The sequence below is a fragment of the Calypte anna genome, chromosome 11 (genome assembly GCF_003957555.1).
Source record: "Calypte anna isolate BGI_N300 chromosome 11, bCalAnn1_v1.p, whole genome shotgun sequence".
NCBI lineage: Eukaryota > Metazoa > Chordata > Aves > Apodiformes > Trochilidae > Calypte > Calypte anna.
This window is the reverse complement of record NC_044257.1, coordinates 3706308-3724724: the sequence shown is the minus strand read 5'-3', so window position 1 is coordinate 3724724 and position 18417 is coordinate 3706308. Positions and strand designations below refer to the sequence as shown.

Sequence of the window (18417 nt, the reverse complement as noted above, 5' to 3'; positions counted from 1 at the left end):
CAGAGGAGTTAATCCCAATTCCACTGGGCTACTGACTGGTGTCACTGGGTGAATGAAATTAGGCTTCTGAACTGAATGCTGTCTCAGTACAGCTTTTCTACAACCGCATCGATCTCAAAAGCAGTCGGTGGTACCGCAACTGTGGTACCATAAGGCGAACCTCGCCTCAGCTACCGCCCCTGCAGTGTTTACAGAAGGGGTGTACGGTACGGTAAGGGGTGCTTTGCTAAGTGGAGAGGGCGGGCAGAGGTCCCGGGGCTGCCTGGGCTGCAGCGCCCAGCGCTTCCCTCGGGTTTCCCGCCCAGCAGCTCCTCCGCTCAGCAAAGGCTCCTCAGAGGGCGCAGCGCTACCTGCAGCCTGGCGCGGCCAAAGGCACCTAAGCTCGCCTGCACTTGCCCTGAGGGGCCTGCCCCGAGGCGGGGCTCCCCGAGGTGGGCAGGGCCGGGCCGGGCAGCGGTGCTGCGGCCACCCCCCCACTCCGGTTCCGCCGGCAGCTCATGCGCAATCGCCCGAGGTGTCGGCGGGAGTATGGCGCAGAGGGTGCTGCCGCTGCCCAGGCAGCAGTCCTTCTGCCCGCCCACCGTCCCCAACCCCTTCGTCCATCCGGGGGGCCCGAGCGCCTGGGACAAGCTGCGGGTAAGGCTGGCGGTACAGGCGTGAGAGCTCGCCGGGGCTGCCCGGTTTTTGGATGCGCATCGGTGCGGGCTGGAGCCGGGAGAGCGGCGGGGCAGGGCCGGGATGGGCTGGGCAGGGCCGGGCAGGGCAGGGCCGGGGAGTCACCCTGGCTGTGATGCGCCGGGCGCGGTTTTCTGGCAGCTTGTCTAAACTAGGGTCACTGTGATCGCTGTGAAGCGAGGGATTGTCAGCAGTGCGGTGTTCAGGTCAGTGGCCGTTTTGAAAAGAGCTTCCCAGGGCAGGACGCGGCTGTGTGAACCGATACTGTTCAAAACTGCCGCTTCCAGAGGGCAGCGCGGGCGCTGCCGGGGCCTTCCCTGCCGGCAGCGACGGGAAAGCAGCAAACCCGACACAGCATCCAGGGAAAAGCAGCATCCAGTAAGAATAGTTCCTTCCCGGTTATGGCATAGTTTGCATCCTGATCCAGTCTAAAGATGGAGAGCAGAAAATGAATAGGTTATATAAATGGTTAAAAGCAAAGATGAAAAAGGTGTTCGACTTGAAAAGGTCACTTTTTTGAAATCCAGTTCTTCAAGCCATCGTTCCTCAAACACATTACTCATAGAGAAAACATGAGCCTTAGACTGCAGTTTCCATCCTGTCCCAGTGACAAGAATGATACACTATCTGCCCTATCAGATGCCTCTGCTCTAAAGTGAGGATAATGATAATGTCTCTCTGATACAAAAAGCTAAAATAGAAAATAACTTTTTACAGTAATCCTGTTTCAGATGCTTAACTCACTTTAGGCTCATTTGAAGCCTGGGTTGGAGGATTGCAGAGGGGAGTTAATCCCAATTCCACTGGGCTACTGACTGGTGTCACTGGGTGAATGAAATTAGGCTTCTGAACTGAATGCAGTCTCAGTACAGCTTTTCTACAAGCACACACAAGGTTTACAGGGCACTTTTACAATAAGGAATGCAAACTGTTTCTGGGGTTTGATTTTTAATAAAATTCTCTTTAAAGATTTATCTGATAATTCAGATAAGAACTGACATCTCAGTAAGGACAATGAGGACATCAGTGTGTAGGTGAACTTACAGCATTTTCTGCTGACTGTTACAAATATCTCAAGCTGATGTGAAACTAAATATTTTATGTTTCATATTGCTCTTCCTCTAGTTATAAACAATGTTTGCCCTGAAGGTAGCTGGGTGGAAGAAATCTGAGAAACAAAAAAACAATTTCAAATCCTTTTATCCCCAATGTTTTACTAGCAGCCTGAAATACATTTCAAGTGCATCTGAATCAGTAGCTGCAGGCATGAATCCTGAGGTAAAGAAACCAGTTTCTTAATGAGGTTCCAGAAATGGACAGTGTTTGCTGTTCTTTCTAGAGGATGCACAGACTACTTTCAAAAGCTTGCAGTTTTAAACTGCAATTACCATTTTAGCTCTAATAGAGACATCCTACCTTTTTACTTCAGGAGGAAGGGAAGGAAAACATGGTAAGTCTTAAAGCAAGATGCACTCCACAGTGCACCTGGAAGGGAAAGCTGGGTCAGAGCCTGGTGCTAGTGAGCTGTGAAGCAAAACTGCAGTAGTCACAGATTTTTAAAGCAGACACACTAGACAGATAACCTTTTTGTATTTTGAGTTGCTGCCTTCTGTTCTTTTTCCCCTGTTATCATAGAGACTTGGATACTTCCTACTGTCTGCTTTATCCCATAAACACCTGCCCCTCACTCACCCAGCACCATTTATTGGGCCAGCTGGGAATCAGAGCCTTACCAAAGAATGTTACTATCAGCTTCAAAGAAGGGTATTGTCCCTTCTCTTTCCATTTAAATCAAGCATGGGGTATCTCTACTCTTGCATGTTAGAGGATTGTTTTGTTATGTTCCCCTTATTCTATATTAATCCTTTAACATACACTGATAAAAATGGATACAATTTCAAAGCCCTCTATGGAAACCCAAAGTTGGATTTTCCTGTATTGGTAAACTCCTTTGAATGTAAATGCTGCTGTCCCCTGATGAATGGAGCCTAAAGTGAGACATGCCAGCTGCTCACATTTCCTTCAGCATCAAATATGAAAACAAGCTGGAGCCAGACTGACAAGTAGATTGAGAAAACTTTACTTTTTTAAAATTTTTTTAAATTTATTTTAGTTCTGTTCATCCTGATTGCTCATTTGCCTTCCTAACTTGTGAACTGTAACTGCAAAACACAAAGACTAAAGCCACTACTGAGATGCTTAGTGGATTTCTGTAATGGTGAGCTGTGTAATGGAACCACCAGGGTCCTAAAAGGATTGGTTTCAACCCTGTGCTTGGAAGCAAGCAGCTAGACTCTCTGGCAGAGGTGGCACACACCCTGGACACTCATGGAAGACCCTGTTTTGATACGTGTGCAGCTTTGTTAAACAGTCCATCTGATGACAGTTTCAGAGCCAAGTTAAAGTTGGGCTTCATTCTGATCCTCAGCCTTCTCTTCAGCTGCTTCCTAGATAACCTCTCAGCAGGTAAAGTTGAAAAAGAATTCAAACTGATTCTGTGGCCTTGTGATAGACCTTCTTTTACTCTTCCCCAGCCCCTGACATCAGTGACAGTAATCCCAAGGGTGACAGTGTACTCCCAACCTCAAGGGTGAGTCAGCATTGGGAGTGCAACCTGCAGATGTCTGCAGCAACTGCTGTGCCAGGCTATGCACTTGCTGTAGCCACCTAAAATAGAAGGTACACAGATTCCAAAAGTGTGAAAAGTTCTTTGGATGACTCAGAATAATTCTGTCTTTGTGGTCACTGTATATGGAAACTGGAGTGGCTCTGATCCTACCTAGTAGTTACAAAGCTTTGAACCTGCATTTTTTCGTGTTATTTTTTTCCTCTTTTTTGTTTCTCGTCTACCTTGACCTTTCTCTTTTCTGTCCTGTTCTTCCCCTACTCTGCAGCTGATGGAGCAGAAATCAACTCAGCCTCATTTCACAGCAACCTAGAAAGCCAATAGCTTGCATCAGCAAATCTGTACCACCTGCACATCTGCCTAAAATAGATTAATGAATTTATTAACATTTTGTGGAAGGGATGGTTTTGCTGTTACTGTTTCATCCTTTACTTTTTATTGTGGGTCGGTGCATATGATTTTTTTTCATAAAGCAAAAAGTAATTTAAAGCCAAAACACACGGATTTTTACTTATGTTGCCCATTCTGGATTACTGAATGCAGCTGAAATGTTGAACTGGAACTTTAGATCACAGTACCAGAGGAGCTATATGGAGGAAAAAAGACACCTCTAATTTTGGGAGACAGGCAAGGACTGCTGGTTGATTAACTCACTACCTGACTTTTTCAGATTCACTATGACTGGCACCAAAGAGAGTGGGAGCAGTAGATCTCCAGGGCAAAATCTCTCATCCAGCTACTGAACCCATTTCTGTGATCCAAAGAAGTTCTTCCCTGTTGTCCATAAAGTTACACTTAAAATCCCATAGCTAGACATATACAACTAAATATGCAGATCTCTCCTGGAAACATGATACATGGCAGTGCCTGCAGAAAATAAGCATCAACACTATGTGCCTGCTGCTGGTGCTTATCCTTATTTCCATTGTGCATCCACTATGATACTTTGTTGTCACTGTGCCTTCCATAACACAGAACTGAGTCCTGAAGACCCAAAGTTCCTGCTAATCCTTGTCAGTGTCACAGGTTAGAGCCAGAGGCTGGAGCCTGCTGAGTATTGACAAGAGGACATTATGTGAAGATGGAAGAGATTAGGTGGGAAGGAAAAGGACTGTGTTTATAAAAGGAAAATTAGAACCAACCTTACTATATTAAAGAATTGGGTGCTTCTTCTGTACAGTAAGAACCCATTGCTGGAGAGCTGACTAGAATGAGAGAGGAGCACTGTTCAGTTGAGGATTTTCTTTAAAAATAGTAAAGCATAAAAAACAGTAAGCTCCCAATCATAAGTTAAACTAGCATAACCCTCTTTTAGTAACTTCCACCATACTTCACAACTGATGAAGCTGTCAGTCTGTGGTCAATAATGCACTTATGTAAATTTTGATGGACTTTAAGAAACTTAGTCCGAAAAAAAAATAAAATCATTATTACAGTTCTGGGTATTGTTTTGTGCATATGTATGCAGATAGAGCTGATCCTTATCAGTGAGTGGTAGCTGAGCTGGATTATGTGCCAAAAGGAGCTGAACCATTTCCCAGTGTACCAGGAATGCCAGGTTGTGACTTCTGCATGGTGACACAGCTCACCTTCCTCCCAGACCTCTGCTTCCTCAGTCTGCACAGTGCTGTGTTGTGCCATAAAGACCAACCTTCAGGATAGTTTCTAACATAATTTACTGGGCTAAAACAATTAGGAATTTCTTCTTGCAGTGCCCTGTACAACAGCTGACTGTTAGCAACCATGTGCCAAGACACCTGTTTCCTGGAGCTGTGCACGAAACAAATGCAAGATAAAATTCCTTGGCAGGGGGATGATATTTGAAGATTACTTGCAACCAGGGCATGCTGGTGTTTCTCCTTACCTCCACTGCCCTTACAAACATACATGAAGAACTGAAGATGTGCACAGGCTTGAATCTGTTGAAATTGGGCTTGCTGCCTGGCTTTGCTGTTTGTGACTGCAGCAGAACTCTCTAAATAGATTTTTGCTTTATATTAAAGCAAGCCAATAACAGTTTCCTGATTGCAGAGAGGAAAGGGAACTAAGCTTCCTCAATTTATTCTGAAAATTTCAAGGAGGTCCTAGAACAGAGGCTGATGTCCAAGATGCTTCAAACTGGAGGCAACAAATTTTCATAATCAGAAGAGTTGTGTTGTATGTTTACAGCAGGTGGTGAGCTAACTATGTCCAAAGGCAATGAGCCAAGACCTGCTACAGCAGCTTAAACTGCTCTGTGAAGTCTGAACCTCTGCCATAAGCTGTAGGTTCAGTTTTCCTGAAAATTCTATTTTGCTTATGTCCCATATACGGGAAGGGAAGTTGTGTTGCATGTGCACTTACTCTAGGCAACAGTAGTGAGGATCCCTTGCAGTAACAGTGTGACTCAACACAGGATGTGTCATTTTGAAAGTGCAAGAGTACATCTCAGTCATCTTAACAATCCCACTTGGCTTCTAGACAGGCAATGAGTTACAGAAGGCTCTTTGGTGGAGATGTATATCAGCTGGGCAGACTCCTCCGAGCTGATTGTATGCTTCAGACCAAGTCTAAGTATAAACTAAAACCAGCAAACTCTGTTTACCCTCTCTGTCTAACAACATCCAAACCAAAAAACTCCAATACTCTGATGTTCTAGTTCTAGCTGAAATGTGAACCTGAAAATGAAACACTGAATGACTGCCTCTCCCATATGAACACTGGAATCATTAATGCTTGCAGTAATGTTAGTGTTTTTAAGCCCATATAATGCAACTACACAGATAGCAGTGGTACTGCAGTTAATACCATTTCTTAAAGATTTGTTTTCCCTTTTTTTCTAGATTGTTCTTCAGGGTATTATTTTGCTGCCCCTCCGTGCCATATGCATTGCATTCCTCTTACTGCTAGCATGGCTCTTTGCATCAGCTGCAACTTTCCGTCACCCTGGAAAAGGATCTGTGCCACTTGAAGGATGGAGAAGGTAAAAAGCAACCAATATTTGTGAAAATTGTGCTTTTCTTTGTTTTGTGTTCTTTTTTTAATAACACAAAGCCAAGGTCTAAGCTCTAAAGCTTTTCTTCTCTCACTGCTTTCCCCCTTTTCATTAAAGAGGAGTCCTCAGTCACCTCAGTCAAATCTTAGTTTAACCCATTTACATGAAACAACTTTTGCTTTTCATAGGTAGATTTTCAATTGTTTTGAGGTTAAACCAAATCTGGATAAAAGTCTTTATATATATATATATATATATAACGTCTTTATATATAGAGAGAGACTATTTGTAAGCAATATTGATAGGAATGTTTGAGAAAATAAATTAATTTAGAGAAGTATTTGTTCATAATATGTAGGCCAAGTTTCTCTGTAGCCTTTGTTATTCCCACTCTTATAATTTATGACAAAATTAGCTTTGACAGCTCCTCTTTTAGCTGGGCTGCCCTTGAAGGAGTATTTTATAGCTGCCTCTGTGGGTTCTGCCTTTATTCAGTCAGCTTCTGACCTCAAAGTAGTGAAGCTCCCTTCTGCAATTGCACTGCAGCTGCACACAGGAGGGGGAGACACAGGAAGTGAGTTCTAACAGGGCCAAGAGATCACAGAGTCCCATGAAGGAGCCTCGTTATTTAATCTTACTTGTTTAAAACTGGCAGTAAGAGAACAGTATCAAAGATACCTAAATTCTTACAAAAAGGACACTGAGTCTGCTAATCACCCACTCTTTCTTTGCAATAGTGTTATGCTGCAATGCTGTATTACATGGCAAGAGAAACAGGATACCTGGGAACAGGGTTTAGTAAGGTGCTGTACATTGAAAATTATTACAGTGCCACATCTTTAAAATTATAATCTGGTTTCAACATGAAAAGGTGCTATTCCCTTCCCTACTTCTTTCCCTCTAGCCCTACACTCCCTGGGTGTGTAGTATTACTACCCTGTGCCTGGCCCTGGTGTTGGTAGGAACTAGGAAATCTTTCACAGGCTTTTGTTTCGAAGTACAAAAGAACTACTAACTGTAAGATGGATGATATTTCTGTGTTTCTGTTTTCAAGGAGGATGATCCAGACAACCCTCTCATGCCTAACTCACTCTGTGTTCTTCGTAATGGGTTTCCAAGTGAAAATAAAAGGGAAAATAGCAAGTCTGCTGGAAGCCCCAGTCTTTGTTGCAGCTCCTCATTCAAGTTTTTTTGATGCCATTATTTGTGCACCAACTGGAATGCCATCAATAGTGTCTAGAGCAGAGAACTTGTCAGCTCCAGTATTTGGCAGTAAGTATTTATGAAAAAACAAAATGTTAAAATTGACATGAGGCCAAAATTCTGAAGTGATTTAGGGGCTTTTTAAAATCCATAGGTTCCTGAGATATTAACGGATTATTTCCAGTGAAAGCACTGGGAGAAGTTACCATTTGACTTGTTCAAAATGTCTAAAAGTATGCAATTTCTTTTCAGACATGGGATATAATATCACTTTAAATTTTCTTTGTACTGAAAGTATATTTCATTACTTCTCAAGATAGAAGTTTTCTCTTAAAATTCTCCCAGTAGGTAGCTTGAGAAGTCTGTTCAGCTGCTGTCTTTTAACAGTGTGGTCTGCAAATGTACAAGACAGATCGGTGAAGATTATTTCAAAACATACCTAAACTACTAAACATACTAAACTACAGTATCATATTTCTAATTTTAGACTTGCAAGCACTGTTACAGATATTTTTAATGGGAGTCAGACTGGGAAATAATGAAAGAGAAGTTACTGAAAAAGGAAACTGAGAGAAGAGAAAAGATCAGATGACTCATGCTTCCGTTATTTTCTCCTCCTTTTGACACAAAAAGAATCCCTGTTTGCATTATTACTGGAATCAGCTGCAGACTTACTGCTGGCTCTACATCTGCCATCTCTATAGGACTCCTAAAAGAATAAATGAACAGTAATCCACAACTAAACTCAGCAGCAACACAGAAAACTGTCTGTGTAGGAAATTAACTAACTGATAAACTACTGATGTTCTCTTGAAAGCATGAGAGTGGGACATAGAGGATAATTCTTCTCAAGTTTGTCATCACATCTCAGCAGGTCCACAGATTCTGATGTAGACTTGTGATGAAATTAGGGGTTTTTTTCTTTAATGTACACACAGGCTGTGTGTGCTGTTACTGAAAAGGGACACGTTACATCTGCAACATTGCACAAACGACTTGTTTATTGTACTCTGCGTGAGCAAGGCCTGAGTCGGGCCCATGAGCAGAGACCTGATCAAGTCTTTTCCTTAGAATTGTGTGGAAATGTTCAGTGGAAGATAACAGCAATATTAGCAGAATGTATTTGGGTAAATTTGGCATGTTTATATCTACTGTAAAGCTCCTCAACTGGCAGTAGATATATCTTCTGAGCTATATCTGGCAGTAGATATATCTTCTGTGTCTTCCTGTTTTGCAGAAAGAGGACAATAATACTTGTCTTATCTATTAAGTCTGAAAGCTGTTTATGGGGAGTTCATCTCTTAGTGTGAGAATAACAAGGTTTTTTGCTACAAGGGAGCCTTGAACTCATGTGTTTTCTAAGCATGAGCATAAACCAAATAAATTCTTAATCTCTTTCACAGCAATTTTAAGTTCCCTTCAGCCTGTAGCAGTTTTTCGTCAAGACCCTGACTCCCGGAAGAACACTCTCGCCGAGATAACTAAGAGGGCATTATCAAGAGGCCAGTGGCCACAGGTTAGAAATATACTACTGCTCTTCTGTCATGGGTTTGTATTCACTGTGCATCACAATATCAAAAGTGCCCACCTGAATAGGATCCTGTGGGATTAACAACGAGCAAGTTAGCTCGTGGCTATGTATGACTGGTTTTGGAAAGGCAGCCGAGAAAAAGTTCTGTCGTGATAAATGGATCAGTTAAAATCCAATACTAAATGCTGATGCTCTTTACTTTCTATTTTCCCTATTCAAGTCTTAACGTGCTGTCTTAAGTGTAGCTGATGGTTTGGATTGGTACATATGAATCAGTTTCTCAATCATATTGCTCATGCATGAGCAATATGGTGCAAAGCTGTATTCACAACAGTTAGGGGATAAGCAGTTAATGAAAAGCAGTAAACCCAGGCTGCCCATGCTCCAGCATTATCAGTACTTTAGCTTAAAACATCTCATTCCACATATGGATAATAGCTGAGTTGAAGCTTAGTTCACTCTTCAGGTGCCAGTTACATGGCAGATTTTGAATATGCACATATCAAAGCTAGGAAAGCTTTTTTTTTTTTGCTTTTTTTTTTAATATTGTGCTTACAAGCTACACTGATGCTTATGACTTGGTGTACTGTTAAAGGTGAAGTTATTCTGGTAGACCTGATCTCTGCTGAAAACAGCATTGAGGAGGAAAGGGGAATTGGCTTGACACCAATGCTGTACTTGGGATAAACACCAGAGATGTATCATGACATAAATGGTCTATGAGTCAAGCTATCTGGGCATCTCCAAGACTGAGTCATCAGTACAACTAGGGGTGTCACTGTGTGATTATTAACCCTCTGCCCTGGTCACACCTTGCTTCTACTTTTTTTCTTTTCTTTTTTTTTGAGAAACCAGACCACAACATGATGTCTGTCATATTCTCCTCAGAGTGCCTGGGCTGCATTCTTTTAGCACAATAGAAAACAAAGAGTAGCTGGATTCCCCATTTCCTCCTCCCAAAAGCCAAAACATAACAGGCGGGGCAGCACTTGTGCTTATTAGGAGCATGAGGTTCTGATTATTGCTTCTCCCAACCCTGTACTAAAACAAAAGGGAAAGAGGGAATGATTACTTCATTTTTGCTCAGTCACTAGTATGTTTCCTGAGGCTTATTACATATTCTTAGCAGAAATACACCCATCTGTGTCCATCGTACCAGTGAACAATTTCTGAGTACAGAACATGTAGTAAAGGACTAACTGCAAAACTGGTGTGTGCAGCTCTCTCTATCATACCTTAGGATAGGCTGTGGCTCTTAGGTGTGACCTAATGATGCCCTTGTTCATCTGACCTTCACCTGTTCATTCAGACTGAAGTGGGAGCACACCTTTAACAATCTGGATACAGACCACTTCTGCTGAGGGTTTTTTTGGAATGCTGCTGCTAATCCTACAGTGATATGAGAAACATAAAGCTTCCTTATTTTTCACAGGGGGCTGGATTTGGTGTGTCACATTACAGTTCAGTTTGATATTATTTATCATTGCAATGATATATAATAGATAAATAACGGACAGTAGGTAAATAATCTACTGTCTTTCAGACACTAATGCAGAAACCTGGGTATATGGTGGGTCTGAGTCACTCAGAGCTTGCAGTGATGTGTAATGCCCTCAGAGCTGTGTCACAGAGGCACACACTCTCTCTGCCATTTGCTGCTGCCCCTCAAGCTGTGTTCTTCTCCTGGCAGCTGGCATCTCATCTCATGTTGGTAGCATCCCTACCTGTAAATGCCCAGGTACCTCATGTACTTTCTGTCAGCCCAGGCTCTTGATGTTTGTGTACCCAGCAGTTCTACAAGGAGCTGCCAGCAGAGGAATAATTCTCACATCATTTCCAACACTAAACACTTAGAGTGGAACACTTGAACCCTTATTCCTGAACTGATAAAGGCCTTTCCCCAAAAATCCTCTCTTACAAAGCATTTGTTTCCAAATCAGGATGGATCAGGTTACTATTATTATGACCATCCTTCATTTATTTATTTCCTTTTGAAACAGTAATGATATTCTTGTGATGCAGTGTAACATGTCACAGAGTTTGAGTAAAAAGTCATCCTTTATGTAACTGATGCTGCAGTAGAAGCTTATTAAATGTGCATGTACATATCTATGTATTTCTCTTTAAATCCAAGATACTGATTTTCCCAGAAGGCACCTGCACAAACCGATCTTGCCTGATCACATTTAAACAAGGTGAGAGTTTTTGTCACATTGTTGCTGGAAAATCATGTGTAAAATATTAATTTGGTAGCTCCAGTAAAGCCTCTACTTCTGCAAGTACATCTTCCACATGCAGTAATGTCTTAGATTATTAAAGCTCAGTGGCACCATTTTAAGCTGACCATTTTATACTAGTCAGTTTACTTTTCTGATTTTTGGTATTTTGCAGGATGAGGAATACCTATGATGTTTGTGGTTTTTTCTGGTACAGTTTTATTCTAATTTACTTATCTGGAAAGGCCAGTAGATTATTTTTAATGCAGGAAGGTAACTGATAGCATCACTGATCATTAGATTGTTGTGCTACACTTCAGTTAAAGCAGTGTTGCTTTTTTTTCTTACTGTTGTACAGTGTTTTGCATAGTAAAGTTGCAAAAACAGTGCTACATGTTCAGATTCATGTCACTTATGAAGATGATCAGATGAGAGAAGGGTTCAGGAAATGCTGAATAGCCTTGTGAGCATCTAGCCCATGGGGAGATAACACACAGAAAATTGGATTGAATAGTCCTGGAACCTTATGCAACTTTAACCTTGAAATTAAGTCCATCCCTTTTCTGTCCTGACAAATTCCTTGTTGTGCTGCTGGTTTAAAATAAGTACAAAGAACTCCCCTCCCCACCAAAAAAAATCAACCAAAAATACAACACAGAGAACACTTCCCATTCTTGTTCCCTTTTTAAAAATTTCTCCTTCTAGGTACCATGTGTTGTATGAATCACTTCAAACTCACAACTGCTGTGTTAAGCTTAGTACTAATTGATGATAATTTGTGGTTGCAGGTGCCTTTGTTCCAGGAGTCCCTGTGCAACCCGTGCTGCTCAGATATCCCAACAAGCTGGTAAGGAGGACACTGGGTCACTAAAAAGGAATACAAAGTCAAAATCCTGACTGAAATGGTACCTCCAATAAATATTTCCTGTTGTCACTGAAGAATATTGCCTTGAGCTTTAGCACTGGAAGGAGCCAGGCTTCCCAGGTGTCACCCTGGTGTAGCAGCTACTCTGATGGTGAAAAACTTCCTGCTAAGTTTCTTAGCTATAATTAGAGGGAAGGCAGAAGTGTTGCAGCCAAAGTCAGGAACTTCCTGCAAAGCCACAGAGCATGGACTTGGAAGTCTAAAATTCACACTACTTCCCTACTTGTCATCATTCTTTGTTAAAGCTCAAAATATTCTTACTGCAAAGGGCCTTGCAAAGTTTCTGAAAATAAGCAACATTGAGTCTAGCAACTTCTCAACTCTTTTTTTGGTTATCTAGTCACCCAACAAGTCCAGAAAAGGTCAACCCTTTAATTCTCAATGGTTGGAAGATGAAAAACAAGTGGTTGCTATTGTTTTATGTTTTATGAAGATTCCTTCATAAAAGCCTTTTGCCACCAGAGGGGAAGAGAATCACATTTCACTGACAGGATTTATGGATCTGCAGATCCATAAATACATTGTAAAAAAACCATATAAAAAGTAATAAACATAGAATAAGGAAAAAAAAGCAATGTAAAAATAGCACAGAAAAAGAATTATAGATTACCTACAGAGACGTGTCTGTAAAAACTAAATTAAACATATTTATAAGATTGCCTTTCTAAAAGGACTGATGAAATCCTCTGAATAAGTCTTACTGGATTTTTCTGTTGTTTGAACGTGAATAAGTGATTGAAAATATCTAAGTAACGATATGCATTTTATTCCCAAGTTGATACTATCACAAGTCTGCCATGCTTATTTCCAAATTTTTAAAGCAAGGAATCCCAGTCACCTTGATACCTTTATATACAGGACTTTGAAACCATCATCTGCTTTTACTAAACCTGTGCCTCTTTTATACTGAAACTTACCTGCTACCTAAACTTCATCTGGTTTTGTTACACGTCTGTGTTTTATTTTTTTCCTTAGGATACTGTGACCTGGACATGGCAGGGCTACTCACTGTAAGTGTTTTAATTCTACTGAAACTTACACACAGAATTTTTTCTCCCATTGCTAAACAGATACAGCTAAGCCAAGACGTGTTCTTCAGGAACTCTTTTTATAAGGGGGAAAGACTTAGGGATAATGCTGTCATACAGCAGATCTCATAGTGGAATGGGTAGAAAAAAGTGTTTGCAAATGGGGAAACATTATTTCCAGCTCTGCCACCATTTTCTGCTATGTTTTACACATTACACCAGAGCAAAAGAAGCAAAAGAAAGATTTTAAATACTTTTTGGGGGGAGGGAAAACAATCATAGTCATCAAAATCCATAGATGTTTACAGTTTCCTACATGGTATACAAGTAACTGGTATTTTATTTATTCATTCCTGCATATTTTTTGAAGTTATATGAGTATAAAGTAGGAAGATGGGCAAAAAAAAGTATTAATTTTTCCCATCCTCCACCATTTAAACATCTAGGATTTTTTTTTTAGATTTTTATGTTTGCCTGACTCAACAAAAGCAATTGTTTTGAGATTCCAGTGACGAGGCTGTATATGTAGTATCTGACATTAAAATCATGGGAAATACTTCAATAAACCAGTTAGGCAATAGATCTGTTTCTTAACACAGGTAACCCTCTCATTTGCTGTATTAAAGTATTAAAAAACCTTTAGAGCTGCACCAAAAATAGATCTGGAAAATACTTTTCACCTTAAAAAATTCATTAAAATGTGGATTTGCAGAACCCACCTACCACATTTTCATGTGGAATAAGTAATGTACCTAAGTACAGTACTACCAGGTTACTAAGTGACTAAGATTCTTAAGGCAACTAATTCTGAACTAGTGGAGCAGATCATAAATGCCATTTAAGCTGTCATTACTTAATCCTAGCACATGCACACCTATAGATTGGACATGTGAAAGGTGACCTAGATGGAAATGTCCCTCTCAGTTTCCCAAGAATTTTTTGCTATGATTATTGCTGCTGTTACAGTTACCATCATATACTGAGAGTAATGAACACTGCAAATTCTGTAACATACTTCAGATTTTCCCTATGAAGGATTTATGCTGGTAGATTGAAAAGAGCTGTCTTGAGTCATGAGAGCTGAGGTGGGAATAGGTGAAGAAAGAAACTAAATTAGAAGTATTCCTGTGGAAGGGAGGAGGCTCCCCATTCATTAAAAATTGAGAAATGCTCTAAGCCAGGTGGCTGGATGATGAAAGACCCAAATCAAAACCTGTGAAAAGATAAAAGAAACAGCTTGGCAGAATCATAGGAAGAGAAGGGATGGATAGGGGTAGAGTTCAGAGATTCTTTACAAAAATAATTGGAACCAGGGGAAGGACATCCCTCACACAAACCTGAAGATAAACTGGAGAACTGTCAGGCTCTTTGTAGACATTTCTGGATATTGCAGCCAGGATGGGACAGTACCAGTCTACTTCTCAGAAACTTCCTGACCCAGTTTATGTTTTCACGTAATACTCCTTTTCTAACTTTTGTGCCTTACTGTGAGGAACACCTAATGTAATGGGTTAGAAAATGAAGCATTAAGAGTGAATTCTGGCAGAAAGTAGGAAGGATCCCTTAGTTATTCTCCTTTGTTTTCCTTTTCTCTTTTTTATTTTGTCTAAAACAACAGAAGAAAGTGTGCTTGAAGGTTTTCTATTACATTATGTACTATATTGAAAGTGAAGAGCAAATGTCTATTTCTGTTCAAAAATCACAATGAAAAGAACAAGTCAGAAGTGGAAGTCGTAATGCTTATCCTCTTTCACAGTTTCTTCCTCCCCCTCCCTGTTGATACTAAAAATTGTTACTTTCTCTAAAAGCACTGGAGGTCCCAAACAGTAACATAAACACTAACATGGTTAAACACGTTAACATAGTTGTGCAAACAGTACCATAATTTGCAAAATTACTAGCAAAACTAACAGATCCTTGCTTCAGTTCTGCAGAAGGAAGTTACTTGGTCCCATTTTGCAGATGAGAGAATAAAAAATAAAGTTAAGCTACTTCTTGGAATCAAAGCTCTTAAACCTTTAAAATCCAGTGTGTATTCATCTCTTTAAAGATAATGTAACATAAATATATTTTGCTGGCCAAAGAACTATATAATTATGTTAAGAATGCATGACAAAAAGTTGCCTGACCAATGAGCAAGCAGCAGGTGTGTGCAAAAGCCCTGTAGAAAAAAATGTGGAGAGCAACACTTGAGGGATCTTCAATGCAAAGTACTAAAAATCATGGCCCAGTATTGGCTGTTTTTGACAACACTTTAAAAGTTCCATATGATGTGCAAATACTTTTGTTTCTAGATATGTAAAATGAATTTTTGTTCCTCTTTGCCTGCAGAAAAGAGCTGTGTGCAATGACACTGTGTCAGCTTTTCACAAGAGTAGAAGTTGAGGTAAGAATTAGAAACAAGAACAGAATGATGCTGAATAATATATTTAGATTTGTTATCCATATAAATGTATCACTTAAATTTGATTAGTTCCTAAATGAAAGAAGTCAGAAATGCCTTTAACCATTGTAAAATCATTGCTAATTATTACCTTTACACATTTTACAGATGTTAATGCTAAGAATTGTATGTTCTGTTAAAGTTAACAACTTCTCTCTTTTTCCCACCTTCTTATTGCCCTCCTCCCTTCAAAGTATCCTTTGTCTTCCTCACCATCTTCCCAGACTGAACTCTAAAATGTTTCTGCAACTAAGAGCTTACTTAAGGGCTTTAGTACTTTTACTATGGAGAAAGCTGAGCCTTTTATAATCAACTTATCCCCTTGATCATTAAAATCAACTGCACAGTACAAAGACCTATGAATGACAACTGAAACAACACACACACTTCATAGTATCAGTACACTTCCTCTAGGAGCCTACATTCAAAACACAGAAGTGAAGAAACAGAGCTGAGGTGCAGATCTGCTCTTAAATGCAGATCACATTCCTTACCAGACCACAAAAGATTGTCAGTGTGGAGTGAACCTTAGGAACCTGAGGAGTGGGAGAAATTCAGACAAGTTTTGCTGTTTATTTGCAAAACACAGAGTGCAGCAAAGTTGTGCAAAGCTTTGTGAGTACAAGCAGTCTTGCTCTTACTGACAATGAGCAATATGGTCTTTGTTGTGAAACAAGATGAAAATTCATTTAAAGGAGCACCTTGTTAATTTTATAGTACATGCAGTAGGCAGATTTTTGTAGAAGGTGTACTGAAGTGCTAATTCTGTTAATGATTTTGTACAGAAGGACATAATTTTATATTATATATAATGCATAATTATATATAATATATATATAAAATATATAATTATAAGTAATTTTTATATTTAAGAGTGAGAAATAGTTGATGTAGCCCTTCCAGTAGAAGCTTTCTTTTCCTCTGTTTCAGAACATAATTCAAACTTGTCTGCTAGAAAATAAATGTTCCAAAAGATGAAACTTTCACAGCAGCACGTGTCCCCAAAGTGGACCTAATTTCTTAGCATCAACACAAAAGTCTTCCCATTTCTAAAAAGGAGAAGGGGCAGATTTGCCTGGGGAAGGAGGAGTCTCTCCCTTTTAGGAGTGGACATTTCTGTTGCTGTCTCAAACTGCCAGCAAGCAGCCCCTCTCCTCCTGTCAGTCTTGCACTGCCACTGCCTGCTGTGCATCAGCAGTGGTGACACCCTGACATCCCAGGGAGTACGTGCATGCATCTCTGGTCACATTCTGACTGTGGGTATCAGAGATTAAACAGTGACCTTGGAAGTGAGCTTTAGGGCTGCAAAAGATACAGCATTTGGCAAATTCTGTAATAGAGGCTAGGTCAAAAGCAGGTCAGAGAAGTATTTTTTGCTACTGAAAGAGAGCTGGAACAGATTTTTCTTCCAGTACTGCAATTTGACAAGGAAGGTACTTATTAGTCTTCATTAGATAAGCAGCTCTCTGTGTGTGAGTCCATTTATGCCACCTCAGGAGCCAAGAAACCAAATTCATGGCAAACTGGTTATATGAATAATTGTAGGTGGGTTTTTTGGAGGGGACAGCTGTTTAACCTACCAGAAATTTAGGTCACTGTCTGAGCATGTAATGAGCACTTTGGAGATGGTGACCTATGTTTCACAGGGAGATTTCTCAGTTATGATTTAATCTCAGCCAGCACAGTGTGTTTGGGCTTCCTCAATTTAAGAGTTATCTGGTTTCTGAAGGGGAGTGGTAATAAGCAGGGAAATGTGTCAGACTTGAACAGAGAATGGCAACTGATATGGAGGGAATGGAATCTCAAACCTTCGTGAGAACAGCTGGACCCCTGCTGTCCTTACAGGGGAGAATTATAAGCAAAAAATTGTTATGGCTGTTTGACAGATAACTAGTTCCATAAACCTGCTGTTTTTAAATCCTAGAGAGCCAGCAGTATAGCTTTATAAAAAACATAAATGGATTTTTTAGGATGGACTGCATTTGTATGAGACAGTTACCACTATATTAGTGTATCACTAGCAACTACAATGTAACTAAAGAAACAGTGACACATAATTAGCACCTGTGTCTTCCAGTAAACCATGAGCAGCACATTCTCCTACGATTTAAGGGCTAGATGGCAAGGGTGAAGTAGCAAAACTGATAGAAAGGATAACCAATAACTGAGAAAAGACATGGAAAACAGAGCTGCAAGCAAACACTGTAGAAAGAACAGAATACTCCTCCACACACACTCCTTTGCAAACAAACAGAAGCTGATTTATGCCATGTTACATAATAATTAATTATTTAGTAGCTTCTTAGTCTTATGCTACTTCAACTTCTTGCATATTAGCATTGAATAAAGCCTCAACAGTCAACGTGTTGCAGTGTGGATATGAAGGGTGTTGTTTGGGTTTGGGAGGAGAGAGAGGTGATTTGTTGGAATTTATTCTGCTTGGAGTTTCAAAATTTTACAGTATTTGTGTCCAGTTAGTGCTCTACTTACAATTCAGAACTAAGATTCCTTAACACTTATCATGGAGGAAGAATTTAGAGGAAACATAGCAGTCACATGCTAGCAGACATGTAACAAGGTGGGACTGCAGTGTGTATTTAAAAACATCATAAATCTTTCATACACTATTCCAGTATATAACACTATTTATAAAGGGCATTTGAAAAGGAGTGTAAGTATTTCAGACTGACATTCTTACCAATGTAGCATTTAATTTTCTAACTAAGTGTGCATTATTATACTTTCCTTCTTTTTCATATTAAACTTTTCATATTAAAGTAGCTTCTACTGTCTTTA

General features: G+C 40.1%; 1 protein-coding gene across 2 annotated transcripts in view; it reads left to right on the top strand.

Moving 5' to 3' along the window:
• The first annotated feature begins 479 nt into the window (after positions 1-479).
• The window catches only part of LPCAT2 (lysophosphatidylcholine acyltransferase 2), a 33255-nt gene continuing 15317 nt past the window's right edge, over positions 480-18417 (top strand). For both annotated transcript variants that reach the window (XM_030458022.1, XM_030458023.1), the window contains exons 1-8: positions 480-636; positions 6124-6263; positions 7330-7547; positions 8882-8994; positions 11144-11204; positions 12014-12072; positions 13126-13160; positions 15510-15564. In XM_030458022.1, coding sequence (XP_030313882.1) covers positions 529-636; positions 6124-6263; positions 7330-7547; positions 8882-8994; positions 11144-11204; positions 12014-12072; positions 13126-13160; positions 15510-15564 — 789 coding nt within the window. In that variant the 5' untranslated portion in view covers positions 480-528. The remainder of the gene's footprint in view (positions 637-6123; positions 6264-7329; positions 7548-8881; positions 8995-11143; positions 11205-12013; positions 12073-13125; positions 13161-15509; positions 15565-18417) is intronic.